The sequence below is a fragment of the Cynocephalus volans genome, chromosome 8 (assembly GCF_027409185.1).
Source record: "Cynocephalus volans isolate mCynVol1 chromosome 8, mCynVol1.pri, whole genome shotgun sequence".
Classification (NCBI taxonomy): Eukaryota; Metazoa; Chordata; class Mammalia; order Dermoptera; family Cynocephalidae; genus Cynocephalus; species Cynocephalus volans.
Genome location: NC_084467.1, coordinates 35,550,073 through 35,569,974, shown reverse-complemented (window position 1 = coordinate 35,569,974; position 19,902 = coordinate 35,550,073). Strand labels below are relative to the sequence as shown.

Sequence of the window (19,902 nt, the reverse complement as noted above, 5' to 3'; positions counted from 1 at the left end):
AGCGCTGTCCCTCCCTGCTGGCCCGAAATGTGTACAGGGTTAAGAAATAGAGGGGGAGGCGTGTGAAGAGAGAAGGAACGACTCCTACCTTTCTTGTTTACTAGGTCCCGAAAGACAAGCAAGGACAGAAGAAAGGAACGGTCACTGTTTCCGCCAAGCACTCAGACCTCTCATGACATGGGGACACTGCAGGACCCTTATATGGCACCCATGTGACATTCAAAGGGAGGGGGGTCACCTCTCCAGACAGACACCAGGATCCAGGTAGGAGTGGGAAGAACGCGATGTGTGGCGGACACTCCTCAGGGCCCCGCCCACACTTCGCCTTGGAAGGAGTGAACTAACTCTTCAGGAGGGAGCACTGGTCCAGGGCAGGGGATGGATGGGCACAGGAGACAGGTACTCCTATGTGGAGATGTGTTCAGACACACAGACCAGCACGTGTTCATCTGCCAGGCATGCACTGACACGCATGTCATCAGACCTGTGCTGGGGCTGAGACTCAGCCAAGTTCCCTACAGAGTATCATGGGGACAGATCGAGGGCTGTGCAGGACCAGGGAAGGCTTCACAGGCACCAGAGCCTGGAACTGAGTCTTGAAGGATGAGGTGGCAGTTGCCAGTAGGCAGGGAAAACAGGGCACAGCCTGCACCAGGAACTGCATTAGTTCAGTGTGATGTCGGGGGTGGCGGCAGGTGCCAGATTAACCAGGTGTTTGACTGTCAGGCTGAAGAGACTGGGCTTTGTGTTGAGAGCACCAAAAGGTTTTAAACTGAGAGTGACACAGCTAAATCTTTGGAAATACCTTTCAGGCTGGGAGGTGGACAGATAGGACGGGGAGACTCCATGGACAGGTGGCTGCAACTACCCAAGAGGGAGGACTAAGTACGGACACACTGAGGCTGAGACTGCTGTGGATGCTGTGGTCACACAGGGCCAATAAATGTCTGCTAAGTGAACATCTGTGGGCATGTGGGCCTGCGGCTTAGCTCCTAGGCATAAGGAGGAGAGTGAGGCTGGGGGGTCATCTAGGAACGGCGGCAGAAGGAAGGCGTTTATGGAAGGAGGCAGGGGAGGGTTGTCCTGAAGCTGAAGAGGAGACAGACATGCTCACATCCACAGAGACAGACAGACGTGCCAGAGTGCGCAAGGATGGCCCTCTGTGGAGCTTCAGCTCCTCTTCACACCAGGCTGAGACACACAGAGCGCCCACTCGACAGCCACATGCATGCAGATGCAGGTACACGCACACACACTGCTTCTGCCTTTCCTGGCTTCCCTGAGCCCAGGGCCCGGGGCCAGTCTGGGATGGCTGCACCTTCTCATGCCCACACCCAGAGGGATTGGGAGGCGGGGGGTGGGGTGGCTGTCCCCTGGAGCCCCGAGGGCAGGGCTCACCTCTTGAACAGGAGGATGGCGATGACAATGAGGATGATGAGGATGACCGCCAGGACGGGGCCCGTCACCCACAGCATCTCGGGCTCCTCCTGCTGCTGGGCTGGTGTCACCTGCACCACGATCTCATCCGAGTAGGGGCTGGAGGCATAGCGCTTCTGTGGCCCAGCAGAGGAACAGCACAGGCAGTGAGCTCAACATGAGAGCCCCCACACTCTGCTCATCAACCTGGAGAAATGGCTCTGGGGCTGGGTCACGCCAGGCTGGGCCAGGCCTGGTCTCCTAGATCCTAAGAGGCTGACCTCAGCCTAGTAAGCAGGACTGTGTCCCTGGGGCCAGATTAGGTCTGGCCTTCTCGTCCTAGGGCTTAGATCCCTAGTCTTGGGATCCCTCATGCAGGTCTTGGGGATCTGGGACTGCCCCAGGCCAGGGATCTGGGAGTCCCTGGGCTAATGCAGATCTGGAGTCTTGGGGTGCTGGGAGCCAAGCCAACTCAGGCAAACCTGGTCCACGGGTTCCTTCAGGGAGGCGAGCACAAAGCACTGGTAGCTCAGGTCTGGAGACAGCGGCCGGTTGTAGAAGCCCCGGTAGCTCTTCTTGTCCCCCAGGGTGAAGGTCTCGGGGAGCACATCCACCTGAGCAGCCACATACGGCTTCAGCTGCTCTGCCTGCCGTCGCCGCCGCCGCTCCTCACCGTCCTGCTCGATGGCTTCCAGAAGCTGGCAGGGCAGAACACAGGAGACACGTGGGGCCACAGCCTGGGTCATCAGCTCCCTGGGCTGAGACGGAAGCTCACTTTCCCTGTATGGGGCCCAAGCCTGGAACGCGGCCCTCACTGCAGTGCCACTCCTCCCCGCCAGCTCATGACAAGAGCCCCTATGGACAATTTGCCCTCATCCTAACCAGAAAGGGTTGTTTCCACACTGGCTGTGAGCAGAGGACCAAGGATTCCAAATGCTCCGGAGGACCACAGGCTGCAGTGCTCACTCTGGATCTGTGGGACTCTCCAAAGTCTACAGGGCTGAGGATTCTCTAGACCGGCACAGGCATCTCCACTCCTTCCCACCCCAGGAGATTCTCTTCAAACACCTCCAGGGAGTTCTCTGAACATTTCCAGGGGGTTCACCTCTAAGTCCTTCTCTTCAGAGATGGGGCAGGCTGCCAGCCAGGGCAACCAGGAGACTGATTTCAATTTGAGGACTGAATCTGGGCAAGTCCACTGGGGCCGTGGTCAGGACAGGGAGGCCACAACCAACCATGCAGTGGGGCTGTCCTTAGTGCCCTGTCCCCTCCCCAGGCACCTCGTCCAGTTCCAGCTCCTCAGGTGTGCTCCATCTTGGCGCCAGCATGCTCCCACCCACACGGTCAATTGGCACCACCACGATGTAGAACCATCTGGGTGGGCAGAGAAGGAATCAGGACTGTCATCATCAGTGGCCCCCAACCCTGCCCTGCCTCCCTGGGCCTCGTCTGCACACCTGATGAGCGTGGGGTCTTGCACGTGTGGCATGGAGAGGGTGAAGCGGCCGTCTTCTATATAGGCAGAGGCAAGCAGTGGCTTGTGCGGCAAGAGGTCGGGGGCTGTGCGGATGGACACGAGGTGCTGCAGGCCTCCCGCACTGCTGCCACGGTTCATCAGCACAAACGAGTACTCTGTGTTGGGCTGCAGGTCTGCGATCAGCTTCCGCATCGAGTGCCCATCCACCTCCACACTCTGCCCGTTGTACAGAATCTGCGAGAACAGTGGGGGGAGTGTGGCAGTGCCTCTGGCTGAGGTTACCCATCATGGGCCTGTGGGGCACAGCATGTGCGCACACAAGGGTCCCGCAGCACAGACATGCACACATGTGGGCTGGGATTGGAATGATGGCACACAGCAGGCCCGTGTGTGTGCTGGGCTTGGCTGGCTGTGGCCCTTACCTACCTTGAAGGGTATAGCCGACTTGTAGGAGTCGGGGACCTCCCAGCTGAGCAGCACAGATGTCTTCATTGCAGCTGCCACACGGAAGTTCTTGGCAAACACTGTGGAGGCATAAGGAGCGGGTCAGATCTGGCTGGGTACCTGGGGTGGGGCGGGGTGAATGGGCTAGGAGGGTTCCCCACCAGGAGACACTGGTTGGGGTGTGGAGGGTTTAGGAACAGCTGCAGAGTACCAAGCACCCCCGCTCCCAGCCAGCTCCAAACTGCACAGTTCAACTCCCCGCCCAAGCTCTTCCACACAGTGAGCACTGAACTGAGCCAGGGATATCTTGGCACTTATGGTCAGAACCTCTGGAAGTGTGTGGGTAAAAGCTTGAGTTCCCAGAAACAGGTCAGTGTGATCACAAATCAGTGTGTTTTGGTCATGAGAAGCATGTAATCACACACCAGAGCACAGTGGAACATGTTCACTAGAGGTCAGTGGGTCACGGACCCAAGAGATTAGTGTCACACACCAACCATCAGCAGGTTGCACACCTGAGAATGGTGATACAGTCAAAAGAGATCAGTGGGTCAAGGTCACAAGAAGACTAGAAGGTTACACAGCAGAGATCAATAGGTCAAGGACAGCAGAGATCAGGAGCCACACACCCAAGAACGTGACGCCCATTCACTAGAGGTTAGTGGTCATGGCCACAAGAGACTGAAGGTCACACACCAGAGGCTGGTGGATCAGTCGCCAGAGGTCAGTGGGTCAAGGAGAGCAGAGGTCCCCAGGCGCAGCCACGCTTAGGCAGGAGCAGCACACACCTTGCTCCACAGGCATGGTCCGGGACTGGATGCTGGGGCTGAGTGGGCCGGCGCCTTTGCTGGTACGTGCTCGAACCTTGACGTCATAAGTGGTATCCGGCTTGAGGCCGGAAAGTGTAAGGCGGGTGGAAGCAGTGATGTTCTGCAGCTCTTGCTGGCTGTTGATGTCGCGGTACACCACGGTGTAGTTGGTAATGCGCCCGTTCCTCTCCGCCAGCACTGGCGGGTCCCAGGCCAGTTCCGTGGTAGATGTGGTCAGTCCTGTCACGCGCAGGTTTTGGGGGAAGCCACTGGGCACGTCCTCAGGGGTCGTGATCTCCTTCTCGAATTCCTCACCTAGGCCAGCCCGGTTCTTGGCGGCAAGCCGGAAGAGATAGGTGGCCCCCTTGTGCAGGCCAGTCACTGTAAAGTGCTGGTCATCCTTGCCGAAGTCTATGGTGTTGGGCCGCGCCTCATCGGCCCGGCGGTACTGCAGCCGGTAACCCAGCAGCTCACCAGGCAGTTCTTTGGGCGGGTGCCACTGGAGGAGGGCAGTGTTCATAGCCGTGGTACTGACCATCATGGTGGGCCGGCCTGGGACTGAACAACCACGTGCTGGGCTCTGGTGCTGCCCTCCCTGCTGCCCCACCCTCAGCTCTGTCCCTTCAGCTCTGTCCCTAACTCCTCACTCACCTGCCCCTGTCGTCGTAACAATTTTGGGCTTGCTCCGGGCACCATCCCCCTTGGTGGTGTAGGCAGCGACAGTAACAGAGTAGGTGGTCTCCGGGGTCAGGCCGCTGATGGTGGTCTCCTGAGGGAGGAGGAGGGCCCATTCCCATCACAAGAGTGCAGGGAGGCCAGACCGTGTCAGCCACCTCAGGACCCTAGCCCAAGGGGGGCACATGGGGTCAGCAGTCTGGAAGGTGGGGCTGCGCTAGGGTGGACTCTGCTGAAGGCAGGACAGGCAGATGGGATGCGGGCCTGGGAAGACCCCACCCATCCCCAGGAGCTGCAGGCCTGGGGCAGGCAGCTCATTCTTCCTTTCAGACAAGAACAAAAGGCCACAATGTTTCCTTCACTCCATTGTGCTGTGAATGACATCTCGTGAGGTCTGTGCACACATGCACACATGGCACAGAGCCTTGCACGCATCGGCACCTTGCATGGCTCTTGGCACGCACATGCATATAGCTTACAGCTCCTTCTGCATGAGCAGGCGCTAAGGCCACCTGTGGACAATAATGCATATACGTATGTACGTACACTCACATACACACACTTGCACACGGTGCGAAGTGGGGGGGGGGTGGGCCAAAGCGCCACCCTACTAGTGCAAGTCAGGACCCCATCTGACCCCATTCTAGGCCACTGACTCCATGAACATCCATGCCCTGCAATACCTTCTGAGCCCAGGGCTGGGGGACAGACTAGGAGAAGGAACCCCCCGTACCTGGGGAACGCACTTCCCCATCTGTTCCCAGTGATGCCAGAAATATTGGCCAAGGCAATGTCCTCCTGCCTTGGCAGACCCTGCCCGTATGCCCCTTTCCAGCAAAAACATCATTTCTGGACATGCGGAGAAACACCACGAGAGGCCAAGTCACACCACATAGAGGGAAGAGTGGAAAGAAGGGAGGGGATCATGGTACAGTGGGAACAAAGCTGTCACCACCAAGCCTGGTGTCCCTCCAGCTCTGAATTTCAGGTGGGGCCTCTGCAGCCACCACCAACCCCTCGCAGGCCCCTCTTGCCCCAGCTGGAGGGTCTCCCAGGGTTGGGGCTCCAGAATGCACCAATGCCGGAACCTGGCTCCCAAGACTCCCCTCCCAGCCTGGGCCCTCAAGCGGGAGATTTTTCACACCAGGGATCAATAAGGCCTAATGATCAGGATCGGATTTAACTCCAACCCTGTCTGGCTGGAGCAGGGGCCAGGCCCTGGTCGATCATGAACACTGGCCTCAAACTGCTGCTCAACAGGCGAGAAGTAAGGATTAGAGAAAATGCCAATCGCTGCTCAGCTCGGTGCTTACGTCTAAACGCCAATTTTCTCTGGATGTTGCTGGTGCCCTGTGGATCTTGGCAGCACAGGCTGGCAGGAAAGGAGGGAGAGGGAGAGTGTCCCATGAGCCCAATCTGACCCAGCTCTTGCCCACTCTTGCACACCTGTTACTTACATAGTCCTCGGACTCCTCTGGCTGCCACTGACCGCGGGAGAGGGAGAGAAAGGGAGACAGGATGGTGACAGACTCTGGCCTGGAGGGGACCTGACCGCAGGAAGGATGGATGGAGAGCTTGGGCCTCTGCAGTGTCTGGTGGGGGGGCAGCACCCCTGGACCACTCCCTGTCTGAAGATTCAAGTCCCTGCCTCACTGAGCACCAATGGTGTGTGCCAGGGCTGAGGAGGGTAGGGAGACCTAGAGAGAAGACGACCTGAAGGGAGAGGGCCTGCTGAAACTGAGGGCTCAGAGAATTCCAGCTGGAGGTGCTCCAAGGGAGAGGCTGCCAGATGTAGGGGTGGTTTCAACAGCTAAGGCAGCAGGGAGGGAAGACATGGGGGGGAAGGGCAGGTAGTAAATGTGGTGACTGTACACCCTGGTTGGCCTGGGACAGTCCTGGCCTATGCTTGTTGCCATGGTATGATATTCACAATGTCTCCTTCTATTCGCAGAAGTATCTCAGTTGAGACATTAAATTATAGTTACCCTAGGCATAAGGAGTGTCCCAGAACAGTACAGACTGTACTGTGGCTGGGGTGGGCCAAGGGGCAGGCTGGCCAGCAAGATTAGGAAGACCATGAGTGCCAAGCTCAGAGCCTGGGCCTTGCCCCATAAACACAGGGAACTACCCACACCACTGTTCCTTCCTGGGGGTGCCTGAGAATCAAGGAGGGACAAGTTCTAGGGCTGGCAGGGTTACAGGCCATTGGTATATATAGGTACACTAAGTGGACAGGTGGGGGGACTGAGGCCTCCATTCTGAGGCCCTGTGGCAATGGAGGGCTACAGGCTGGCCAGTGTCAAGCACAGCACAGGGAGATGATCCATGACATCTCCAGACTGGAGGTACCCTGGAGTCCTCTGACCCAAACCTCATAGTGCTGGCCTGGCCTCTGTCCACCAGCCTCAGTGCTGTGGCCTAAGTTCCTCCTGTTCTGGGAAGCTCTGTTAGAAAGTCCTTGCAAGGAGTGTGGAACAGACTGAATATGGCAGAAGGCTAGACAGGTTGCTAATGGCTGTGGCCAGTTTATAGAGTGTGGCTGGGCCCACCTCTGTTCTAGTTTCCTTGCTTAGAGGAAGACCTGGGCTGTCCAAGCCAGGCCTTGCCATGATGGTTCTCACGTGGTACCTCTCCTGCATCAGAAGCAGAGTGAGAAGAAAGCAGGAAAGACAGAGGTGGAACCAAATGGGGAGAGAGAGGAAAGGAAGGTGTTGGAAAAGTGGCAATGGGAGGAGGAAAGGAGAGAAAAGAGAATGAGCTAGACAAAAACAGGCAGTGAGAAGGAGAGAGAAAGAGACCACGAGGAGGGGGCAAAAGGAGACAAGGAGATGGAATCAGACACCATCAGAAGCACAGAGACAAACCCGAGATGGAGGCAGACAGAAAGGGAGGAGATGGGTCTGCTGTACTTTTGGGCCAGGGAAGGGGCACATACCACATGGTTCTTTCAACTGACTGGGGCCCTGAGCTGAGCAGATGGTGCTGTTGGGTGAAGAGGAATAGGGTGTGGTGTCCTTGACAGGGAGGCGCAGGGGACAGCTGGGCCCTGTGGCCAGGCTGGGGACCAGGCCCCATCTGCTCTCCTACTGCCTTGGAGCAGAGTGACCAGGATCAAGGGGGCCACATGTGCAGGCCAGGCCCTTCACCTACAGTTGGCCTCTCTAGAGCCTGGGCTCGGGTTTACTCCCCTCCATGGATGTCTGAGGCTAAGAGGGCAGTGTCCCTGACCCTTAGGCCCACTTCCCTTCCAAACCACATGGCACTAGAAGGGGGCACCCAAAGTAGCTCCTCTGGAACCCCACTGGCCGCAGCTGTGGCCACTGGCCCCCTAGGATGGGAGGGGCTAGAGGGAATCCATTCCTGGGATGTTTCTGGATGGGTGTGTCCACCAAAGCTCCATGAGGAGCCCTCAACCTGCCCCAGGAATGCAGGCGGGTACACAAGCCCCCCCTTCTCCACTCCTGGTCCCTCAGCCCTGGATAGGATGAGGAGAGAAAGAAGGCAGCCTCTGAGCAGAAAGAAATTTTACTTCAGAGGGCTGAGCCCAGCAGGAAGGGTGAAGGCTCCTGCCAGCGTGAGTACGTGGGCCCACTTCTCAGCACCGCATGCAGAACATGGGCATGTGCTTGCACCCCTGCTACCTGCCCAGGCAGGGGTGAGAAGCTGGGCAGGTGGGCGCGTGGGCTCGGGAGGGAGTCCAGGCTCCTCCTCTGGGGGCTGGCTCAGCGTTGGCCCCTTAGCATCCCCCAGGCCCTGATCATGAATGAGACGACTTTGAGAGCAGGTCACACCACGAGTTTTGTCTCCTCAATGGAGCAGTTTGGGAGGGGCTCACAAGAGCAACTGTAGTCCTTACACAGGTGTCCAGGGAGCCGGCTTCTTATCCAAGCTCAGTCACCCACTTGCTGGCTAATTCTGGAGCACTGGCATAACCTCCATGGGGAGGTTCAAGGTTCTTTATCTGAATAGCAAACCAGTGCTCCGAATACCCAGGGACCTCACCCCAAACTCATGGACAAAATCACCATCCCCAGGAAAACAAGTACACAGAGAGAAATGTGAGGCTGGCTAGCAGGCCTAGCCCTCAAGAGTCCTGACAGCCCCAGGTGTCATTTGGCAGAGCAACACCCGCTTAGCCATTAGCAGCTCTGCAAAGGCCACTGGCCCACGGCCAAGTGGAAGATATGGCAGCCTAGGCGTGCTCTCCTGCCTCTGGCTGTGGGAGGAGTGGATACCCAGCCCAGCACTGTCTAGGAGGATGGCACGTCTCAAAAGCTCAGCCTAACCAGTACAGTGAACGTGCCTCCTGCCAACCATGAGCCTGAGGCCTGGGCAAGGGTGGCAAACGAGACCTGGGGTCTGTGGAGATAAAGCTCTGTGAGTGCTGGTGGCTGAGCCACAGAGATGCCTGCCAGAGCCTGGGCTGGCACAGCTTGGAAAGACCCAAGACAGAAGAGGAAGTATTCCTGGAACCTGGCCCTCACCTCCCCATCTCAGTGCCTTCCACCCCTGACACAGCAAGTTATCTCTGGTACTATGGCCAAGGAAAAGCAGTCACAGAACCTCTGAGGGCGGGCAGGGGAGGGGAGGTATCTGGGCTCCAAAGAGGAAGTGGTGCCTGCTGGCCTCTGCTCACACCTCCACCCCACCCACACCAAGGACGCACCTGGGCCTCAGCCAGCATGACGTCCTGGATGACGGGTGGGCCCCTGGGCTCGCCACTCTCCAGTCGCACATAGGTGACCTGGTAGCCGCGGATCTGGCCGTGCTGCTTGCTGGGGATGGGCAGCTTCCAGGAGACATGCACAGCAGTTGAGTTCAGAGGCTCCACTTCCACCTTCCGTGGAGGCCCACTAGGCACTGGGGGCCAGGTAGAAAAGGAAGTCAGGCCAGGTGGAATTGATCCTGGCTTAGGTGGGCACAGCAAACTCAGGGCCTTGCTCTGCATCCCACTCCCCCACAAAAGGCCCTGATGTAATTTCCTTAGACCGTCCATCTCTGGTGAGAAACATGGAAGGCTCCCTCCGCCTGCCACGACTAAGAGCCCAGGATGGGCCCTGCCAAGCCCTCTAGCCCCAGGCTACCTCACCTCATGGGGAGGGTAGATGTGGGGGACAGAGAGAGGTGAGCACCAGGCCCCTGACCACCCCAGAGTGAGCACAATCTGTCCTAACTCTTCCTGGGCCCCCACATCCTGCCAATGTCCAGCCAAGGTTCAGTGTTTTTTTTTTTTTCTTAAAAGATGACCGATAAGGGGATCTTAACCCTTGACTTGGTGTTGTCAGCACCACGCTCACCCAGTGAGCTAACCGGCCATCCCTATGTGGGATCCGAACCCATGGCCTTGGTGTTATGAGCACCACACACTCTCAAGTGAGCCACAGGTCGGCCCCAGCCAAGGTACAGTCTTGCTGATTCTGCTTTGAGGGTCTTCTGCACCACAGCCTTCCCAGTCTCGACCTCCCAAATCTTAGGTGGGACTGCATCTTCCACCTTAGCCTTTTAAGGCATAAGCTACCTTGGAGACAGCCCCAAAAGCTGGAATTTGGGCACAAGTTGTCCCATAGCTATGTCTCCTAATTTGGGCCATTAAGTCTGCACCAGAAAGATGAGTGCACCTATGGGAGGCCAAGACCGTGGGCTGCCTGGTGGGTAGTCTCGGGCAGTGTTCCCTCCCCTCCCCTTGTGGTGCCACCGCCTACCGTCCTCATCGGTGCGCACCAGCACCGGGCTGCTCTCGGGGCCGGGGCCCACGTCAGTGTGTGCCCGCACCCACACCCGGTACTCTGTCCACTTCTCCAGGCCCACCAGGTCCCAGCTGGAGTGCTCGCGGCTGATGCCATCCACCACATGCCGCCTGCGGTCCTCGCCGTCCACCGCCTCGTAGGCCACGGAGTACTGGGTGATAATGCCGTTGCGGCTGTCGGCCGGTGGTGGGACCCAACTTACCCGGACTGTGGTGGAGCCCGCGCTCACACACGTCACCTTCTGAGGAGGGGCGGAGGGGGCTGGGGAAGACAAATGGGGGGAAGCAGGCAGATGGAAGGTGGGGGTCACAGGCACGGCAACTGAGTCACAGTGGGTTGGAGACTCACCCAGGCAGGCTGTCCCCTGAGTGCTGAAATGGCCATCCCAGGGTCCCTCTAAGCAGGCTGCCACCACTGACACTGAGATGGCCTGACTCCCTCTGGCCTACAGGCTCTTCTCTCTCTCACACACACATACACACACACACAGTATCTCACACACACATATGCTGTCTCACATGGAACATACACAGTATCAGATACCCACAAGCGTGTGGCCCCACTGCTACCCCCACACACATCACATACACAACCACATACAGAGAACCGCTCCATGCCTGCCGTGCCCATGGCTCCTCTCTTCTGAGGACAAGTGGCCCCAATGGCTCTTTTTTTTTTTTTTTTTTTTTTTTGTCCTTTTCGTGACCGGCACTCAGCCAGTGAGTGCACCGGCCAGTCCTATATAGGATCCGAACCCGCGGCGGGAGCGTCGCAGCGCTCCCAGCGCTGCACTCTACCAAGTGCGCCACGGGCTCGGCCCCCCAATGGCTCTTTAGGAGTGACGCTGCTCTGACCTGTGCCTGCCTGGGCAGGTCTCTGTGCCTGAGCCACAGGTAACCGCAGAGACGGGAGGCCAGACATGAAGGAGGCCAATGGCCCCTGGGTTTAGAGCAAAAGTACCCAACAGAGATGATCTCGCTCAACAGGTTCCCCGGGGGTTAGGAGGCAGGTGTGTACCTTCCTGTGCCCAGTGACATTTCCAGGCTCTCAGCCCACTGAGGACTCTCTGCCAGCACACGGGCTTTGCTTCTCTATCTCAAGTCTGCCACTACCCTCTGTCTGGGGGACTTCAGCAGCCCCTCAACTCAATGGCCACAGAATCCCTCATCTCCAGGCTTTCTCCTCCACCGAACGGCTGTGGTCATATCCCAGACGCTGCCACTACTAGAAATGGCCCTGCCTCCAAAATCTTGCAGACTCTCACCTCTTGCCTCAGCTCAGTGGCTCCAGGACCCCAGCACTGCACCTGTCTTCAGTCCCTGGGGACGTCTACCCATTGTCCACCCTCAAGAGTCAGCTGCAGCTCCAGCTCACCACTCTTTCACCAATATCCCAAACTCCCCCACCTCCTGATCTCTCCATGCTCCCGCCTTCCTGCACCAAGCCCCGAGCGAACCCAACTCTCTGCTTTCCGCAAGGCAGTACAGGGCATGCTGGCTCATCTGGGCCCTCCATGCTGCCTGTGGTCTCTGTGCTCTGCCCAGCTCACTCTGCCAATTTATGTGGAACATGGTCAGACTCCTCCACTCTCCCCACACCTCCCTTCCTCTCAGCACATGAGCCTGTCTCCTACTTTGCAGAGAAAACTGAGCCTTCCAACAGCAGAACAGCAGCTCCCTCCCCTTCTGGCTACCAAGCCCTTCCTCCTACCTGCCTTTGCACCTGAAAGGAGAGGTGGATCTGAGGCCACTCACCCCAACACAGTGCTCTGCACCACCCCCCCACCCGCTGGCCAATTACCCTTCACTTTCCCATGTTTTCTTTTTTTCTCTATTGACTCTTTCCCAATAGCATTTAAATATGCTTAAGATTTTCCCATCTTAAAAGAAAAATCCCACCCTCAGCCCCATAGTCTCCTCCAGCTGCAATGGCCCCCTCCCTCATGGCGAAACTTCTCCACAATGTTTAAGCTTGCTGTTTCTACTTCCTACCTAAGTGCCTCGTGAAACTCTGCTCCCTCTCCTGGACTTCCTCCTCTAGCCAGTCTTGCGTCTCCTCTCGGGGGCCTCCAGCTCCAGCCAGGCCCTGGCTCCCAGCAGCCTGCCCAGCACCCCCACCTGGACGACAGGCTCTTCACACCTGCTTCTGCCTCATTGCCAGTCCTGAGGGTGGCGGCACTCTCTTCCTAGGTCTAGCATGCCAGAAGCAAGATCCACTTCATTTCCTCTCCCTCGGCCCCCATTCCCAATCCATCGCCAAAGTCCTGGCCAGTCAGCATTCCAGATAGTGCTTGAATCCACCACCACCACCACCACATCTTTTGCCTAGGTGGCTCCAAAAGCCTCCTAACTGGTCTTCTGCTTCCTCTCAGGAAGCCCTGTCCATCCTCACAGAACAGCCAGGGTCAGCCCTCCCAGCTGCTCTCTGTCCCTAGGCCCTGACTGCTACAGCTCTGGCGGCTGCTCCAGCCACACTGGCCTCCTGCTTGCTCCCTGTCCATACCACGACCACGACCTGTGCCTTCTGGCTTTGGGCTTTTGGGCCTGCAGACTCCCTAAGGCTCCCGTGTTCCCTGCTCCCGTTCATTTGCCCAGCTGGCTTCTGCTCTTCTTTTAGGCCAGGCCCAAGGGTGAAGCACCCCCTCCCCGCGCACAGCCCTCTATGAACCCTCAGACTAGAGGAAGTTCCTGTCACAGCATCTCTCCACCTGTCCATCTCCTCCATCCCCCTTTAGACAGATGTAATTAAAAGCTCATTTGGGTGATTACAGGTGTAATGTGTCTGCCCACTCCACTGTAGAATCCCCATGGGCAGAGGCCATGTCTTTTGGTCATGACGCTGGCCCTGCACTGTGCATGGTCTGGTGGCCCCCAGGAAGAGCACAGCAGGTGCTTCTAGAATGAACCCACGAACACAGATTGCAGGCAGCCTCTTGATGTCACTGGTACATGAGCACACAGTCCCACGTCATGCAGACTGCTTCGCAGACATGGCCACATTCATGGTCATTGCACATGGTCATCATCTCAATCCCATGGTGCCACCCACCACAGTCACCCCCATGGCCACCTTATTGCAGAGTATCGCAGACAGGGGTCTGCTGTGGTTGTATGATCACAGAGAGGTCACCCAGTGGCACCCGCAGTCAAAGAATCACATGCACACTCAGTCTGTCATCTGGAGAGCTGCAGAGACCTAAAGACATGGTCATGGGGTCAGGCCACAGAGTCCCCCACAGACCACTGACATACATGTGTAGGAACTCCATGGCCAGGTGATCCGGTATGGTCATACCCATACCCACAGACAGTGCCACATACACAGCCACAGCATCAAAGAGTCTCACATGCACAGCACACAGTAACACGCAACACTACACAGTTGTCACACAAATGGCGTCACAGACAGTCCCCCGCAACGGCTACGTGGCCCCACATCCAGGCATGTGGGCAGGCTCGGTCATACAGTTGCATTCTCACAGACCTGTCCCCAGGTGCAGTCAGCTCAGGGTGACCACATGGCTCACATGTAATTCTCATGGTGGGGGTATGAAGAGAGGAATACGGATGATGGAGGAGATGAGGTTTGGGGCTATGGGGAGGGAAAACAGCCACCAAAGCAGGTCTGCAACCTCGCAGGCCCACCACTGAGGATGGCCCAGTTGGCTGGTGTGACCAGCACAAGGGGAGGATGGAGGACGGAGATGAATCAGACACAGCACTTACCTGGGCAGGGTATGGGAGAGATGGGGGGAAGGGAGGGGCAGGAAGCTAGGCAGGGAGCAGGGAAGGCAGCAGCTGCCTGGACACAGACTGGGGCACTTACCTGTCCCTTTCTCAGTGTACAGACCCAGACCCCAGACCAAAGTCCAGTCCAGGGCCCGGCAGACCTGACCACCCACCTGGTCGAGGGGAAAGGGTGTGTGCGCGCATGTGCATGCGTGTGTGTCCCAGCCAGGTGTAACAGGCAGTGGCCTCAGGAGACACTTACTGGACTGTGCTGTGCGGGCCTCAATGGTGGGAGTGAAGACACCCACCCCCATATCCGAGCGGGCAGCTAGCTGGAAGCGGTACAGTGTGTCGGGCTTCAGGTCCTCTAGAGTGTAGGAGGAGGTGGGGTCGAAGCTCATCTTGTGCTGGAAGAGCAGGGAGCATCCACTGACTGCTCTGATCTCAAAGGTCACTCAGAGGTGCTCCCCAATGTGGGCTGCAATAGGACCCTCTGGACGACCGTGGCCCCAGGGTGTCTCCACAACACAAGGTTATGTGGACCATACAAAGAACTCACCGTCTGGTCCATGCCACACGTGCCCACAGACTACATGGCCCACAGAGCCACCTGAGCCACATGGCTCCAGGGAGATTTTAGGGCTCTGCCAATGTTATGTGAGCTACAGAGCCCAAGAGACCCAAGAGCAGACCCCAGGAACTCTGCCTCGGCAAAGGGGTGACACAGACAATATACAGGCCACATGGGCTGCATGGCACCCATGAGCCACAAAGCCCCACGGAGAAACCCTAGAGGCTGTGCCCAACAAACCTTCAGTGACCAGGAGGACCCCTCCTCCTGCCACCCTTCCCTGCCTCCTCACTCACCTGCTGGCCTTCGTCCTCTGCTGCCCAGTACACCAGCTCGTACTTGATGATCCGCTCCTGCTGGGGCAGCAGCCATGAGAGCTGGATCCTGGTATCTGACTCAGCCTCGGCCTGGAAGTCCGCGGGCTGTGCAGGTACTGCAACACCCCACCCAGGTACCATCAGCCTCGCCAATTCCCCAAGGACAGAGCACCCCAGACAAAGGTAAGCAGGGGAAGGCAGATTCTTACCCTCACACCCTGTTCCTGCATCCCAAGTGACCACACACCTATGGAATACATTGCCCTCATCCTCCCAGAGCCCCAACTTCATGGCCTGAGGGAGAACAAGAGGCACTATCCCAGCCCTGCCATTGGCCAGCACACGTGCCCCCGCCTACCTCCCTGCTGTGTCTTGACCTGGATGGTGGGGCTGGGTGGGCCATCGCCCACGGCAGTGAAGGCAAGCACACGCAGGCTGTAGGTGATGCCGGGCAGCAGGCTGCCCACGGTGGTGAGGAGCCCCGCATCCGTGTTGTGCTTGTGCCAGGAGCTCAGAGGGCGCCGGGAGTCTGGAGTGTAGTAGACACGGTACCCCCGCACCAAGCCGTTGGGTTCCTCGGGTGGCTCCCACTGCACCAGCATGGTGCTGGCGCTCAGCATGCGTGCCTGCACGCGGCGTGGGGCACTGGAGGGCGCCTGCTCACCTGTGCGTGCGCGCACTGCCTCACTGGGCGGCCCGCGCCCGATGCTGTTCACCGCCAGCACGCGGAAAGCGTATTCTGAGAAAGGGCTAAGGCCACCAATGCTGTAACGAGTGGTGGCCACACCATCCACCTCCTGGAAGGGGCCCTCTGTGCCCGCTGCACGGTACTGGATGCCATAGTAGGACACAGGCTCCGAGTTCCCAGAGTCCCACGTCAGGGTGACGCTAGTGGCAGTTGTCTCTGTCACCACAAGATCAATCGGAGGCTTCGGCAGAGCTGGGGACAAAGTGGAAGACTCAGGGCTGCCTGAGGTCATGACCTCATGAACCAACCCTACCCTTGGGAATCATCCAAGGGCACCTAATGTGACCAGTAGAGTGCAGTTGACACCCAAAGCCCATCTGAAAGCATGGCCTGAAAACCTTATGGTGGGTGACCTCTGAAGGCACCCAGCTGGGGACAGTGGCCAGACTTGCCAGTGCCACCAGGGGCCTTGGTCATTTAGTATGTACACATGTCATCTCTGGGACTCAATGGATCCTCACACCAGCCCCTATGACTGGAGGTGACATGGTCTTCTCAATCCCATGCAGATGGAAAGCACCCAGGGAAAGTAGCAGAGCTCTGCCTCTGCAGTTCACCTGTGCCCACCTGGCGGTATGTGCAAATGGGCTGGGGAAGGGAAGATAATTCCTAATGACAGACCCTATGGCTTGGCTCAAATTAAAAGTGGAGAAATCCCAGGTCCACAGACAATCATTCAACAAATAATTACTGAGTGCCCACTTAGTGCCAGGCATTGTGCTGGGGCTACAACATCACACAGTCACCTCCTTGCTCTCATGGAATTTATATTCCAGTGCAAGAGAGAATCAAAACCCGAGTCGACAACAATCACGACTCTGGTATGTTTGAAGACAGCAGGAGGCAGGGTGCCAAGACTGAGAAAAGTCCAGGAGCTCTCCTTGGATGGATGATCAGGGAAGGAGAGCCTCGCAGAGCTGAGGCCTGGAGGGTGAGGGGGAGCCAGCGATAGGGAGGGCTGGGAGGGGAGCTAGGCAAACAGAATGGTGTGTGTCCATGCAGCAGCTGCATGCTGACGGTGGGGGGCCAGTGGGCCCCGGAGACCATGGTGGGGCTCCTGATCTGTATCCCAAGAGCAACGGGACTCCACCAGAAGGTGTTTCTCCTCTTTTTAAACAGGAGTGACATGATCCTGATTTACATTTTAAAACGATCGCTCAAGCCACAGAATGGAGGATGGGCCAGAGGCAGGTAAGAGTGGAAGCAGGGAGATCAGAGAGGAGTCTGTTACACATGTGTTATGTATGTGTGCCTGTCCCAGGGCTCCAGACTGAGACAACCCACTCCCTGTGGCTACTATTTTTACTTCTTGCTGGGAGGCTATTAAACTGAAAGTCTGGTACAGTACTTATCCCTTATCCACAGTTTCACTTTTGTCAGTTTCAGTTACCCATGGCCCAGAAATATTAGACAGAAAATTCCAGAAATACACAATTCATAAGTTTTAACTTGGGTGCTGTTTGGAGTAGCCTGATGAAATCTTGCACCATCCTGCTCCATCCCGACAGGGAGGCAAATCATCCATGTCCAGCGCGTCCACGCTGCAGATGCTAACCTGACCATTAGTCAGTAGCTGTCTTGGTTATCAGATCCACTGTTCTGGTATTACAGTGCTTGTGTTCAAGTCACCCTTATTTGACTTAATAATGGCCCCAAAGGGCAAGAGTGCTGTGCCTAGTTTATAAACTAAACTTTATCATAGGTATGTACAGGCATACGAAAAAACAGAGCATATGTAGGTTTAGTATTACCAGCGGTTTCAGGCATCTACTAGGGGTCTTGGAACATATCTCCTGAGGATAATGGGGGACTGCTGCACTATGTAATAGTTAAGGGGGTGGGCTGTGGATTCAGACCACCTGGGGTTCAAGTCCCTGCTCTGTCATTTACTTCTGTGTGACCCTGAGCAAGTGATGTAGCCTCTCTGTTCCTCAGTTCCCTCATCTGTAAAATGGGGATAAAAAGATAAAAAGAGCATCTGTCTCACAGGGTAACACGAAGACTAAATTAAATAGACTGTACTTTCTAGCATGATGTCTGCTACCTAGGAATTCAATGTGTGTCAGCTATTATCACTAAGGCTGTTATTAACAGAGACAGTAAGGATCCCTCAGCCCTGCCTGTGCCCATAGTGGCTGGCTCAGGCTTGCCTGATGGGGTGCTACCACCTCTTGTAGCTCTCTGTGACAAGGCAGGCCCCAGCAGGCACCTGTTGCACTCACCTTTCACTGTGACTTGGGCCGTGGCCTCGATCATGCCCAGTGAGGAGATGGCCACGCAGGTGTAGTTGGCAGAGCGCACAACGTTGCTGAGCTCCAGCACATTGCGGCCGACCGGCATCTCATCCTCCTTGGTGAGCTCCTCAGCCCCCATCATCCACTTTACGTAGGGCATGGGTGCACCCACTGCGACACATGTCAGGTTCACGCTGCCACCTGGCATCACCTCCTGGCTGCTGGGAGGGATGGAGAACCGAGGGGCCACACGGCGCACTGTGGGAGGAGGGAGAGAGGCACTCACAGGCTGGGCAGCACACGCTGGTGGGTGGAAGGGCAGGGGCCCCTCATCCAGGAAGCTCTTCTCATCAGAGCCAAACCCACGCTCAGGGACAGGAGGGGTGGCATCCCTGGGCTCCGACTCCCCACCTCCCACCCCACTTTTGGGCTAGAAGTAGCCCCCATACTCAGGGACTGTCTGGAACATGATGTCTTACTTAATGAGAAATCTTGCAACCAAGCTCCCATTTTACAGCCTAGAAAACTGAGGCCCAGAAAAGTCCCACCTGCCCAGGGTCACACAGGGACCCAGTGCAAGGTCCAGGCCTGGTCAGGGCTACACCCAGGCTATCCTCCAGTGCCTGCCCCTGCTCACTCCTGGTCCACTGGATGGGTGTCCAGAGAGACTAGTTGGAGCACCAGCAAGAGAAACTCAGGCCCTAGGGTGGAGGGTCCTCAGAGCATAGCTGGAGCAGAGCAGAGAAGCATTCAGGAGTCTCTCTGGAGTCACTGCCTCCACCTCCAGGCCAAGGCTAGAGGGGACGAGATGAGGGGCGTGGCATGACCCCCTGCTGGGGCCTCAGCCATGCTCAAGGCACAGCCTGGGAACCCAGGAGGAGAGGCTGCCCTTCAGGAGGGCTGGACAGTGGTGAGGGGTTGAGGCAGGCCAGAGATGTGGTCTGCGGGCAGGATGGGCATGACAATGGCAATTAACATGATGAGGGTGCCGAACAGACGGCTTTCTGTGCCAGTGAACAAGGGTCTCAAGGGGAGGGTGGCTGTGCCTGGCCATGACCTCCAGCCTTGGACTCCACTGGCCGGAAGCTATTGTGAGCTTCTCAGTCCAGGGTGCAGCCTGGAACCACCCCCCGTTGCAAGCTCGGCACAGACATTTGGAGCATGCAGTGGGAGGGAAGGCAGACAAGACCTGGCTATGGGGAGGCATGCATGGCATGCAGACGGGTCAAGCAGTGGTGGGCAGAGGCTGGGCGTGTCCTACACAAGCACCCTTACACGTGGAGAATTCGAGCAGAGGGGCTAAGTGACCCCAAGGCACTACCAAGAGCACTGGTCTCCGGGGACCCTTGCCAGGGAGTCCAGGCATGCAAAGAACCCAGGAGCACGTCAGGAGCACCTCCTCCATAGGCACCAGACTATGCAGCTTGCATAGCCCCAAGTCACAGAACCAGAGCTGGAAGCAACTACAGAGACCACCTGCTCTGACCTCTGACCTCACTGCACAGGGGTCAACACTGAGGCCCAGAGACCAGACTTCCAGCAAGTCACCAGGTCCTGTTAATGCCACTGCCTAAAATATCTTTCCAATCTACTTATTTCCCTGCAAACCATCTATCTTTCCCTGGGTTGCTGCAATGGGTTCTTCATGGGCCCTCCTGCCTTGTCTGTTACCTGGCCCTCCACAAACAGCTGGCACAAGTCTGATTACGTTGTTCCCTATTTAGCAAACTCCTCCA

The 19,902-nt window shown here is 57.2% G+C and overlaps 1 protein-coding gene across 6 annotated transcripts in view; it reads right to left on the bottom strand.

The window, feature by feature from the left end:
- PTPRF (protein tyrosine phosphatase receptor type F) overlaps window positions 1–19,902 on the bottom strand; it is a 72,261-nt gene that overhangs the window by 13,741 nt on the left and 38,618 nt on the right. For 2 of the 6 annotated variants that reach the window (XM_063105661.1, XM_063105660.1), the window contains 12 exons: window positions 18,155–18,424; window positions 15,543–16,124; window positions 15,164–15,300; window positions 14,559–14,703; window positions 9,488–9,681; window positions 6,279–6,305; window positions 4,798–4,915; window positions 3,320–3,417; window positions 2,874–3,127; window positions 2,697–2,790; window positions 1,899–2,114; window positions 1,399–1,553 (listed from right to left, as the gene is read on the bottom strand). In XM_063105661.1, the coding sequence (XP_062961731.1) occupies window positions 1,399–1,553; window positions 1,899–2,114; window positions 2,697–2,790; window positions 2,874–3,127; window positions 3,320–3,417; window positions 4,798–4,915; window positions 6,279–6,305; window positions 9,488–9,681; window positions 14,559–14,703; window positions 15,164–15,300; window positions 15,543–16,124; window positions 18,155–18,424 (2,290 nt within the window). Of the gene's footprint in view, window positions 1–88; window positions 101–1,398; window positions 1,554–1,898; window positions 2,115–2,696; window positions 2,791–2,873; window positions 3,128–3,319; window positions 3,418–4,125; window positions 4,705–4,797; window positions 4,916–6,278; window positions 6,306–9,487; window positions 9,682–10,523; window positions 10,830–14,558; window positions 14,704–15,163; window positions 15,301–15,542; window positions 16,125–18,154; window positions 18,425–19,902 lie in introns of all 6 variants that reach the window. The other 4 variants (XM_063105658.1, XM_063105662.1, XM_063105657.1 and 1 more) reach the window with 4 other exon arrangements.